We start from the raw sequence: 11,629 nt of genomic DNA on the forward strand, positions 1-11,629 counted from the left end.
CTCTGCACCACATCAGCACACACAAGAGTCAAGTAACAGCCTGCGGTCCAGGGTGCAATACCCCAGAAAAAACAGCTGTGAATAAGAATCGGTCATAACCTTTCTACCATGCCTTGCTGCGCTCCTTCCCTCTTCAAGAGCGGCTGAACTTGCTGCCTGTTATGTGCTCCTTATGGGAGACAGAGCGACCGTCTGCTAAGGACTGACTGGCAAGATGAGCCCCAGCTGCCATAAAGTCGCATACCTCCATCGCCAGCAGTTCACACGTGAAACGACAGAGGTTTGGCCCAAAAGACACAGTTCGCTGCTGGAACTAGTGCCCGATTCATCTCCAATTTGTGTACCTCTCCCTTCTGAATGAGCCCAGCAGTGCGGAAGGAACACAGCCCACAGCAGGTATAATACTTAGATATGAATAACCACCTCTGCACCTGTAACTAAGTGGAACACACAGCGAGAAGAAAAGAGGCTCCTGGAGGAGAAAAATGGGTGCAGCGAATTTGGAATCACATCTTGCCTTGCTCGCCCCTGTCAAAAAGAACGGTGCTGACGGGATGGAAAACGCCAACCTCAGGCAGAGGGTTAGTGTGACAACGTTTGGGGCAAGCCCATCTGTGAGCCGACATATATCCACAGGTGAGCGTATTAAAATCGACACAAGACCTCTGGTGTGCATCCACAGCTCCCTATAGCAGAAATCCCAACACAGCTAGTATTTAGAAAGCACCAATTCCTCCTCCTCATGGCTACAGCCTCCGTGCTGGCTAGCAAGCAAGGCAGATACACCCTCATCAAAACAACTTTTTAATAAGACTTTGATTCTCAGTTCCACAAGCCAGCCAGGAAGAGACCTCATTTGACAGCCAGCCACGCCGGTTCCAGGCACAGCGCCTCATGCATGTGAAAACACTTTCCACTTCCCCAACCCCGCCAGGTCTCCTTGGAGCAGCTAGATGCAAGTGAAAGGAGATGCAGGCAGGGCTCGCTCTCCGGAGACATGGGGTGATCTTCCTGGGTGAAGCAGATCCCACAGATTCTGGCTCGAGCCCACGGCTGAGGCCCCAAACAGCCCTTCTAGCAGCCCGGATGGACAACGAGACTGAAAAGAGCCAAGGGGCAGCCCATTTACCGTAAGGCAGGGCGCAGCTGTCACCAGCAAAGGAGAGAGGCAGTCTGTTGCTTTCAAAAAGCATTTTGAATCTTCCTGTGAAAGGATCTGCCTTTCCAAAAGGGAACATTAAATTAATACAGACCCCTGCATTGGTGCAGACATTAATACAGAGGAGAGTGCATTGGTGCAGACATTAACTAACACAACCAGCCCATGGAGAGAGAACACAACATGGGGGGCATCTCCCATTTCCGATTTACAGCATCGAGAGCAGCATGTGCGGGGGACGGAGAGGAGGAGATGAAGGAGTAATCTCCTTTCCACCGCACATATTGCCCTGTTTCCAGACACAGCGCCCAGTTTAAATCGGTTGGCAAACATGAGCCGCTGTTTCCAGACACAGCACCCAGCTAAATCTATTATCAAACATGAGCCACAGACCTCCAGGTCCTGCAAGAAATCTAAGTTCATTCCAGGCTAGGACACTTAAAGAGCAGAGAGTGTTAGAAAAATGGGTTCAAAGCAGGTCGGGCTCTGATGCCAAGAGATGCAATTAGCCACAATTCTTCCAAAGGAAGGAGAAACAATTGCAACCCATTGCTTAGGGACCGGCAGCTGATCCACACTGGGAAGCAGAGAACAGAGGCTCCGGGGAAAGGAGCCAAGTACTAGAAGAAAAACTTCCGTCGAGGAGATGCCATACCCAAACCCAGCTTCATCATTTGGGTGGAGTCCTTCAGCACAGGCCCTTCCCGTAACAGGCCACAGGAGCCAGTGTAAGCTTGTCATGCCCCTCGGCGCCCCACATCAGCCTAGCGCACAAGGCTCAAAAGTGAAGCAACAAGGCCCGGCGTCATCCTCCCCCAACCAGGCCTCCTCAACATAGGCTCGGAGACACAAGTAGGCCAATAAATAAGACAGACAAGCAACCACACATCGCAGGAGCCCTGGAAGGAACCAGCCACGCCTGAGCTAGATCACAGAGAGTAGTTTCTCTGGAGGAATAGATTTCCCCCCACGTTATCCAGTCACCGGTGAAACAGGGGCCCGGGTGAAGCAAAACCAGGCTTAGAGGCCAGCAAAAAATCCATTCTCAGCGCCGTCGGGCCGGCCGCCCTTGGTGCCCTTCCCTGGGTTGGGTGTGGTGGAGTACTTGGGGGGGTAGCGAATGAAAAGCCGGTCCTCCTCCTTCTTGATCCAGCGCAACAGCTTGGTGAGAACATTGATAGCACCAGCTTTGGTCACCAGGGGGCTGAAGCAAGTGTACAGTTCAAACTTACTGGTCACCTGGGAAGGAGAAGGTGGAAGAGAATAGGTCAAGCAATCTTTTCCCCAAAACCCAGCACCATCTCATCTCTTGCGCTCCCCCTCTAACCCTCTCCTCCTGGCTTCTTCTCATCACTAGCCCTCAGGGAGGGAGCACAAGCTTGAAACCCATCTGAAGTAGGACAGCCAGGAGAGGCACAAGCTATCTGTTCCAATGGGATGTGTTGACTCTGAAACCTACCAATGACGATTAAGAACATAAGAACGGCTATACTGGGTCAGACCAAAGGTCCATCTAGCTCCTGATCCTGTCCGCTGCAACCCCCAGAAGACAGCCGCAACCCCCTTGGGGGTCGCAACCCACGGGTTGCACAACGCTGCTCTAGCATATTCCCCTTAGTCTCCTCTTTTCTCAGCTGAAAAATCCCAGTCTTTTTAATCTCTCTTCATACGGGACCCATTCCACACCCCTCATCCTTTTTGTTGCCCTTTTCTGAATCTTTTCCAATGGCAATATGTCTTTTTTGAGATGAGACGATCACATCTATACGCAGCATTCAAGGTGTGGGCGTACTGCAGTTTTATACAGAGGCAATAAAATATTCTCTGTCTTACTCTCAATCCTTCTGTTAATGATTCCTAGCATTCGGTTTGCTTTTTTGATTAAAACCCAAGCACATCGCTGCCAATCGCAAGTGGACGCATCACACAAAAGGTGCATATGCCAGACCCGCTCCAGCAGTCTGGAAATTCCACAGCACATGGGACCTTGACACTGGAATTCTGGGAACGAGCAGCCCGAAACATCACCCCAGCTACCCAGGAAGGACTGCTGAGAGCTTGATGATCATTTCCCATGCTAAGCATCTGTTAGAGGGATCAGGAATGAGTCCACCACAAGTCCAAAAGGCTAGAACAGGAAGTCCCACCCTCCTCATGCTAGATTACTGAGAAAGGAGACCGTCTTTCCCAAGGAGACCGTCTTTTCCAAGCCCCGCCCCATGCCACGTGAAAATCCAGGCAATCTAGGTTCAGGGCAAAGGGCAACAGCTGGAGTCACATGATCCCAGCAGCAGCTCAGCTGTCTGTTACAAACAGAGCAAGCGTCTCACCTCCCTCGTTGGGAAGAAAACCTTGGGAGCATAAACCCGGTGTCACAAACACGGCAACGCTGCCAGGATCTGCAGAGAGCCTAAGCCCGTCGCTCCAAGTTGGGGAAACTCTCCTGCCCATGAGTGACCCTGCCTGTGTTTGCGGAAAGCCTGAGCCAATTGCGCAGAGTACTAGGGCGTCCTCTTCACTCTCTTGGGGAGGAAGAGAGGCCTTCCCCATCCCCACCAGACGCCTTGATCTGTGCCTTACCCAAGCCAGTAGCGTCTCCTTCTCCGCCACGTGGTAGATGAGGCGTAGGGGGCGAGAGGTGCTGTGGATGCGGCTGTGCAGGTAATGGTAGAGGTCAAAAAGCCGTTGTTGCTCCTCCTCGCTGCAATATGGCCCCTCCAGCTCTGGGCTGCGGGGCCGAGACACGCCAGGGAAGGGGGGATTAGATGCAGAGGCCAAGCACCTTCCCCCCACCCTCTCATGGTTGCTACCAGTGTCTTAAGCCTGGGCCCCACAGAACCAGGACGGCAGGGAGAATGCGGAGCTAGAGAGAGGCCTAGGAACAGCTGAAGAACCAGCCTCTCTAGCGCGGCATCCTGGCTAACAGAGGAACCCCAGAAATAACTGCTTCCCTGACCCTAATGGTGAGTGCTTGGCCACAGCTGAAATGCAGCTCTCTCCAGGGTAGGGCACGTGCCCCGGCGCAGAACCCTGCTTTTGTTTGGAGAGTTGCGGAGACTCCTGGGGCGTGTAGGACTGTCGGCCCTACTATCCTGTGGCAGGGAGTCCCACCGGCTAACACGGGGCGCCTGCAGAATATGGCTTTGCTCACTGCACAGTTCAAGTAACAGGCCTTTTTTCCGGCCCGGCAAGGCACGGAGGTGAGGGATCCAGAACCCAGTGCTGTCCATGGAGCACAGCTATCCAGGCCCTGCAAATCAGGCTAGACAGGCCTGTTGTTCTCATCCAGGATGGGGAGGGGGTCCCCAAACAGACGGCCTCCCATTCCAACGTGGGGAAGAAACACAGGGCCAGATAAGCCCATGTGACCAGCTGCTGTGGTCGATCGTGAGCTAATCGCTTCCGTTCCAGGCTGCGCACAAGACGCGAAGAGACCCTGCCTCCAACCCCGCAGGCAGGAAAACTGTTGTGTGGGTTCGCTCGCCGCCACACAGGAACACACTGTGCCTCAGTTTCCCCATTTTTCGCTCTCTTTCGGGGCCACTGGGAGGTTCATGCTGTCAGGGCTCTCCTCCCCCAGCCCTCAGCCACTCCCACCAGCCCTCCACGTGATGGCACTGCCGAGACCCCTGACTTCCCAGCCTGCCCCAGGCCATCTCCACCCCATGATCACCACGAGAAGTCCATCTCACACACACGCCTCCTGCTGGGAAGCACATGATATGCCCTATTTAAAGCCAGGATTGAATAAGGCCGGCTTAACTCGTCCCGGAGCTGCGGGGGGTGGGGACAAGCTGTCTGCTCAGGATCCCGGTGCGTCCCAGCCACCCGCCGCTGCAGTGGCCGCAAAACGCTCTCCAAGCCGCTCGTGCAGGGAGCGCCCACCTGGGGCTGGAACTCAGCTGCCTCTGGGGTGGAGCACGCAGCTGCAGAACAACTCCCCACAAACGGAAGACAGCGCTGCTGACACCTGCCCCGCTGCACATCCTCCCAGCACGACGGCCAGGAGACGGCACCCCTGCCACGCCCCCCCACAGCCTCCAGCCTCAGGCCAGGGAGAAACACCCTCCACCAGTGTTCCCTCAGGCGAGATCCCAGTGCCGCCCAGCTGATTACCAGAGTGCCCCCAGCTAGCTTTGTGCTTCTCCTGGTGGTGCACATTGGTGCATGCTTTGGTGCACAGAACAAAATGTATTCTGCACATGGGGGGGGAGATTAGAGGGAACATTGCCCTACACCCTGCTACCTGCAGCACAAGTGCCAGGGGAGAGCGCCCCCTGCTGATCCCCCCTTTCTTCCCCCAGTACCTGGGAAGTCCCCCACCAAAGCACGGCTCAGCGACAGAATTCAAGGCCACCCACACGACCCAGCCTCCCGCGCACCAACCCTGCTGGCCAAAGCCAGTCCCCCAGGAGGGCATCCGCCGCAGCCCGGTACCTGGTGAACTGGGGCAGCTGGCGGTAGTTCTCCGGGATATCCAGCGGCTTGTAGAGGAAGTGCCGCAGGTCGGGCACCCCCACTTGCCCCACACTGTAGGAGGGGCTCTGCAGGCCACCCGAAAGCGCCTGCAGCGAGCCCTGCGTCCGCATGGCCTCCTCCACCCGCTTCTTGCAGTCCGAGACGGCGTAGAAGGACTCCTTGTCGGTGGAGAGCAGCACCAGGCACACCGTGCACTCGGCGTCCAGGTAGGAGATGTAGGCGTAGAAGTACCCGTCGGGGTTGAAGCGGGGTAAGCAGATGGGTGTCCAGATCTCCCCCGCCTGGAAGGCCGAGCTGGCCCCGATCAGGTTGAGCAGCAGGTGCAGGTCTGTGGGCTCCAGCCGGCACTCCTCGATCACCGCCCGCTCCTGCACAGCCGTGACCAGCTGGCTCTGGGCCACCAGGATGGAGAAGACCAGGTTGGGGGTGATGGCCTTTTGCAGCAGGGCGCCCAGGGCGTCCCGCTGGGAGGCAGGCAGGGGGAGGCAGCGCACCGCCCCCAGCAGGAAGCCGGGGTCCGACTCCACCAGGTTGAGCAGACGGTCCAGGATCTTCTCGGAGCCGGCCAGCAGGCGCCGCAGGTCGTAGTTCTTCTTGCGCTCGAAGATGCGGGTGATGCTCACCTGGGTCAGCATGCTGAGGATCTGGTAGTAAACGTAGAGCAGCTCCTGGCGCAGCTGCTGCTCCGACTGTAGCGTCCGCGACACCGACACCAGCACCAGGGGCCCCTGCTGCACGAACACCAGCTTCCGGTCATCTAGGGTGAAGGGGCAGAGGCGGTGAGCGGCCCCCGGAGCCAGCCCCAGAGCGGAGCCAGCGCCCCCGGGAGGGGCACCGTCCATCTGTCACACCACACTCCGCACGCCCCTGCCAATCGCGGTAGGGCAGGGGCGGGGAACTGAAGGCCCATGCGGTCCCAGCTTGCCTGGATCCGGCCCCTAGGGCTCAAGGCTCCGCCCCCCAGCCCCCACCAAAGTGATTCTTCTGTGGGCGAGCGGCCCCCCGACCCAAAAAAGGTTCCCCGCCCCCGCGTCAGGTTTCCCCGGAGAGTGCTAGGTATGGGGCACAAGCCGCTCCCAGGGGCCCATTGCTCTGTGGGGCAGGCAGCCCCTCCTGCTCCTCCCGGCCAGCACCAGGCTCCTCCCCACCTGGGGGCAAAGAAGAGAGCCGCCACGACAGGAGAGAAGCCAGGCGTCCCGGCTCCCCGCCCTGCTCTAACCACTAGACCCCACTCTCCTGGATCTGGTGAGAGAACCCTGCCAGCGTCCCAGCCTCCTCCCCACTTTATCCACCCCTAGGGAAGCATACGGCCTCGCACCCCACAGCACCCCACCTGGGCCTGCGCTGGGGGGGAAGCAGAAACCCCCCGGGCTCCGACAGCCAGGGGCTCTCACCTTCATTCGGGAAGGGCAAGTGTTAGGGGACGTCTCGGGAACGCCGTGATCTGTATGGATCAGCTGCGAATGCCAAGGGGGCGCCCCCCCACCTCCGCCCCACTCTCCACACGGCGCCCCCCAGCGCCTGGCCCTGGCTGCCAGGGAGAGGGCCCCCTGCCCGCCCGCTCCCCACAGCCCAGCCCTGGCCTACCCGAGTAGATGGAGCGGATGGCGTTGTCACCGCTCTGGATGAAGGACACCAGGGCCATCATGACGCCCATGGTGGAGGACAAGGCCTCCTCGTTGCCATAGCGGGAGTAGATGGGCTTGCCGGCCTCGCTCAGCACGAAGACGTGCTTCCGGCGGGCCCGCCAGCTGGCGGCCGTCACGTCCTCGTCGCGGTGCGCTGGCGGGGCAGGGGCGGCCCCCGGCTCACAGGGCCCCACCCCCAAGGGGCGTCCAAACTCGCTTGAGTCCTCCAAGGCGTTGTCGGTGGAGGCCGAGTCGGACAGCTCCTTGTCACTCGGCTCCTCCTGGACGTCCCCCTGGGCATCAGCCGCTCTCAGGGGCCCATTGCTCTGTGGGGCAGGCAGCCCCTCCTGCTCCTCCCGGCCGGCACCGGGCTCCTCCCCACCTGGGGGCAAAGAAGAAAGCTGCCACGACAGCAGAGAAGCCAGACATCCTGGGGGCCCCAGACCCTGCTCTCCTCTTGGATCTGGGGAGGGTACCCCGGCATCCTAGCTCCCAGTCCCCCCCTGCTCTAACCACTAGGCTCCCATGGTCCTCCTGGATCTGGAGAGAGAAGCCAAGCATCCTGGCTCCCAGCCCCCTCTGCTCTAACCACTAGGCTCCCACACTCCTCCTGGAAGTGGGGAGACAGCTTAGGAGTCCTGGCTCCCAGACCCCACTCCCCACCCTGAGCTGGGGAGAGAACCCAGGAGTCCTTGCCCCCTGTGTCTCTCATTTGAGGTACTCTCTGTGCCAGGCTCCTGGCCACAGGATGGGGGGCAACCCCACACCCTCCTGCCCCCGGGCGGAGACTCACCTGTGTCTGTGGGGCACGGCTCAGCCTGCTCTTGGGGCAGCGCCATCCCTTCCCACGTCGGTGAGCCGGGCTCGCCCGTGGCCATCTCTGCATCCCAGGCAGCACCTGCAGCAGCAAAGGCACCTGAAGTAGAGACACAACCCTGGCTCCAACCACTAGACATCACTCCCCTCCCAGAGCCGGGGAGAAAACAGGAGTCCTGGCTCCCAGCACCCCACCCCGCCACTCCTCCCGCCTTAGCCCCCCAGGCCTCACTCCGCCACCCCATGGCGATGAGAGCAGCAAAGGGGCCAAGTCACTACTGCTACCTGCAGAGCTCCGTGGATTCACAGGCCCGGAGCCAGGAACAGCCTGGGCGGCTCCCGGCAGCCAGCAGGGCAGGGCTGAGCCGGTCAGACCAGCCTGCCTGCCCGGCGCTAATCGCGGTCACATGCCCCAGCAGCGATGCCAGGCAGGAGACGGCAGGAAATGGCCCCGTTCACTAATCACATCCCACGGGGAGCTTAAGGGCTCCACGCTTTGCACAGCACCAGCATCCCCTCCCCCAGGGGCAGAGCCCAGCCCCCCTCCCCCTCCAACATCCCGGCGTGCCCCCCAGCTGCCCGGCCCCAGAGGTGGCTGCATCTCAGCACCGGGACAGTCACCCCCCCGGGGCAGATCCTGGGGTGCTTACACACCTAACGCAGGCCACGCTCAGAGGCAGGCTGAGATGCATCCCCTCTGGGGCAGGGCAGCTGAGTAACAGCAACATAGAACACTGCAGGGGGATGCACCGCTCAGCCCACGGGAAGGGGGGGTCTCCCTTTCCTCCCCTTCAGAGCCTCCCCCCTCCCCCAGCCTCCTCTTCAGAGCCTCCCCCCTCCCCCATGGGGGTCTCCCCTCCCCCTCCACTGGGGGTCCCCGGGGGGAGGGGGGATCTCCCCTACATATTCTTCAGAGCCTCCCCCCTCCCCCACGGGGGTCTCCCCTCCTCCCCCACGTGACCTCGGACCCCTCCCCCTCACCATGCGCGCGCCGGGGGAGGGGGGAGGTCTCCCCTGCGCTCCTCCGGCCACCTCGGTCCGGGCCCCGCGCAGCACGGAACCGAACGCGAGGAAAGGGGCGGGGCGTGCGACGCCTCCCGCCAATCACAGGGCGCGGAGCTGGTGGGCGTGTCCCGATGGGCCAGGGAGCGGCCAATCCGAGGGCTCGCAAATGGAAGGGGCCAGACGGTCACAAGCCGCAGCCAATCAGGGAGCGCGCAGCTAGCGGAGGGGGGGCGGGACTAGAGACTCACCCTGCCAATCCCGAAATGCCATCGCCAGATTCCCACCAATCAGCGAATGGGGAGTGTGTCGCTGGCCGGCGGGGCGGGGATTCGAGGTGACAGCCGGTGTCTGGGCTGTGACGTCATAATATGCTACATAATGGGTGCACTATGACGTCATCGCTCTCCATTGTCTTGCGACGCCATCCAGCGCTATGATTTGTGATGTCACCTCTCTGACTGCATTGTGCTATGACGTCACATTGTGCCACGCCACCCTGGGACCTGCCGTGGCATGACGTCCTATGACATCACCCTGCAGGTCACCACCCCGCCCCATGACATCATCGCGAGGCATCACCCGCCTGCCCTGCCACATCTCCCCCCGGGGCCCAGCATGGCGCCTCTGGCAGGAGGGGGGCTGGGAGCCAGGACCCTGTGCTGTCTCCCGGGCTCCAGTCCTCCCTCCGGAGGGTCTCACCGCGGGGCAGCCCCCGTCCGTGGCCACCAAATCGCGCCGGTGGCCGCTTCCACAGTGTTTCCTAAAACACTCAACGAACACGAAGAAAACCAAAGCAACGCACACGTGTGCCCCTCCACAGCGCTGCCACGGATTTGTGTAGGGTTGTGGCTTCTTTTGCACACTCGGTCACGATACACGGGCCCCGTTGCCTCCATTCTGTGCTGGTCCCACACGGAACAGAAACACGGATCAAGTGCTTTGCCTGCTCTCGGTTTGGGGCGAGGGAGCTTATGTGAGGGGGGCGCTTTTCTTAAAGATCTGTTAGGCAGTAAGTCGGCAGCTGCGAAAGCCACGCTTGTATGTTAATGTCACGTTTCGCAGCCTCCCAGCTAGCGACTGCGTCTGCTGTGCACAATTAAATCAACACACGTACAAATCGCACTTTTTCACAGCAGATTTGCTTGGGCGCAGGAAGCCCGGAGACCAGGGAAGCCCTGGAAGGAGAGACGGGGAGGGAAACTGAGGGGAGAGAGGGACGGACCAGGGGAGGCTCTGGGGGGGGTAGGATCGATGAGGGATGGGTGGTGAGCTGGGGGCTGGAGCCCGGAGAGGCAGCGGGGACCAGAGAAGGGGAGGAGAAGCATTCAGGAGACAGAGCTCAAAGCCCCACACCAGGGACACCAGACACAGCCGTGCGGCCTGGAACCTGCCACCCACCGCCCCAGGGCTGACCCCCGACCCCACAGACCCTGCGAAGGTGGGAACTCAGTCTTTGTGCTTCTAGTGGGGGCAGGCCCCAATCCCTGATGGCAGCAGGGGAGGGGCTGCTGCTGTGCCCCCTCCCCATCACCACCTAGGAGGCCGCGCTCACAAGAAACGCCCCTGGCGGGCGCATGCAGCCACCATGGCTGCATTCAAGAAATGCTGATTTCTTCCGAGCCCCCTGCTCCAACCACTAGACCCTACTCCGCTCCCAAAGCCAGTGGCAAGAACCCAGGAGTGCTGGCTCCCCGCATCCCCTCGTTCGGGCAAAAGTCCCTTTTGCGCAAAACTTTTGCGCAAAAGGGCCAGTGCAGACCGCTCAGATTTGTTTTGTGCAAAAAATCCCCGATGGCGAAAATGGCGATTGGGGCTGTTTCGCAGAAAAGCGCGTCTAGATTAGCACGGACGCTTTTCCGCTTTGTCCCCACCCCTCCGGCTGTCAGGAAATGAACAGCGGCGGAGACTGGCTTCACCACTGGGGCCTTGCCCGGAGCTGAGATGCAGCCACCTCTGGGGAGGCAGGTGGGGAACAGCCAATCTAGACACTCTTTTCCGAAAATGCTTTTAACGGAAAACTTTTCCGTTAAAAGCATTTGTGGAAAATCCTGCCAGTCTAGACGTAGCCCACGAGTCCCCCGTTGCTGTTGTTCCGATCACGCTCTGCTCTTTCCAGTCCCCCCCACCAGGTTCCAGGCAAGTCAGGATCCTGTGACTTCCCCAGGACGTGGATGTCTCACCCTTGCCACGCCACCCTTCCCCCGGGTCCCAGCCTGCTGTCCCCAGGAGGCCAGGCCGCGCTGCAGGAAATCGAGGGTCCGTTCCTCCTCCCCAGACTAGGGATGTAAAATCCCGCAGAATCAGTCAATTGGGTAAACGTCCCATTTAACTGGTTTCCTGCTTACCTGGGACCCCGCAGGGGCAGGGTGGGGCGGGGGTTGCTCCAGCAGGCCGGGTCTCCAGTTAACTGGTTCCTGGTAAGCATCGCTGAAAAGGGTGTTGTTAACCCCTTACCTCCCTGCCCCAGAGCAGGCCTCTCACTCTCTCCACTGTGCTGGGTAATCCTGCTCTTCGGCACCACACCTCCAGCATGAAAACCAAG

The 11,629-nt window shown here is 60.0% G+C and overlaps 1 protein-coding gene across 3 annotated transcripts; it reads right to left on the reverse strand.

The window, feature by feature from the left end:
- Positions 1-791: 791 nt before the first annotated feature.
- Positions 792-9,213, reverse strand: LOC102450412 (vacuolar fusion protein MON1 homolog B-like). 3 transcript variants are annotated; one of them, XM_075914883.2, is made up of 6 exons: positions 9,064-9,213; positions 8,060-8,164; positions 7,226-7,648; positions 5,597-6,395; positions 3,740-3,887; positions 792-2,398 (listed from the first exon to the last, which is right to left on the reverse strand). In XM_075914883.2, the coding sequence occupies exons 2-6, from the start codon at positions 8,142-8,144 to the stop codon at positions 2,180-2,182; spliced, it is 1,674 nt and encodes a 557-aa protein (XP_075770998.2). In that variant the 5' UTR covers positions 8,145-8,164; positions 9,064-9,213; the 3' UTR covers positions 792-2,179. The 3 variants fall into 3 exon arrangements, with proteins under 3 accessions (XP_075770998.2, XP_075770999.2, XP_075771000.2); XM_075914884.2 differs by having other exon boundaries at positions 8,060-8,182; positions 9,064-9,193; XM_075914885.2 differs by lacking the exon at positions 9,064-9,213 and adding an exon at positions 8,368-8,556.
- Between the last annotated feature and the right edge of the window lie 2,416 nt (positions 9,214-11,629).

Source organism: Pelodiscus sinensis, chromosome 18, assembly GCF_052426305.1.
Source record: "Pelodiscus sinensis isolate ZL-2025 chromosome 18, ASM5242630v1, whole genome shotgun sequence".
In the NCBI taxonomy this organism is placed as follows: domain Eukaryota; kingdom Metazoa; phylum Chordata; order Testudines; family Trionychidae; genus Pelodiscus; species Pelodiscus sinensis.

What these genes read in the sequence shown, in the direction of transcription:
- LOC102450412 (XM_075914883.2), bottom strand. Translation starts at nt 8,144, where the DNA reads ATGGCCACGGGCGAGCCCGGCTCACCGACGTGGGAAGGGATGGCGCTG. An exon ending in CAGCTGCCCCAGTTCACCAG is followed by an intron (nt 3,888 to 5,596) that starts GTACCGGGCTGC and finishes TCGGCCCCGCAG; the next exon opens with CCCAGAGCTGGAGGGGCCAT. An exon ending in AGGAGACGCTACTGGCTTGG is followed by an intron (nt 2,399 to 3,739) that starts GTAAGGCACAGA and finishes TCTCCTTCCCAG; the next exon opens with GTGACCAGTAAGTTTGAACT.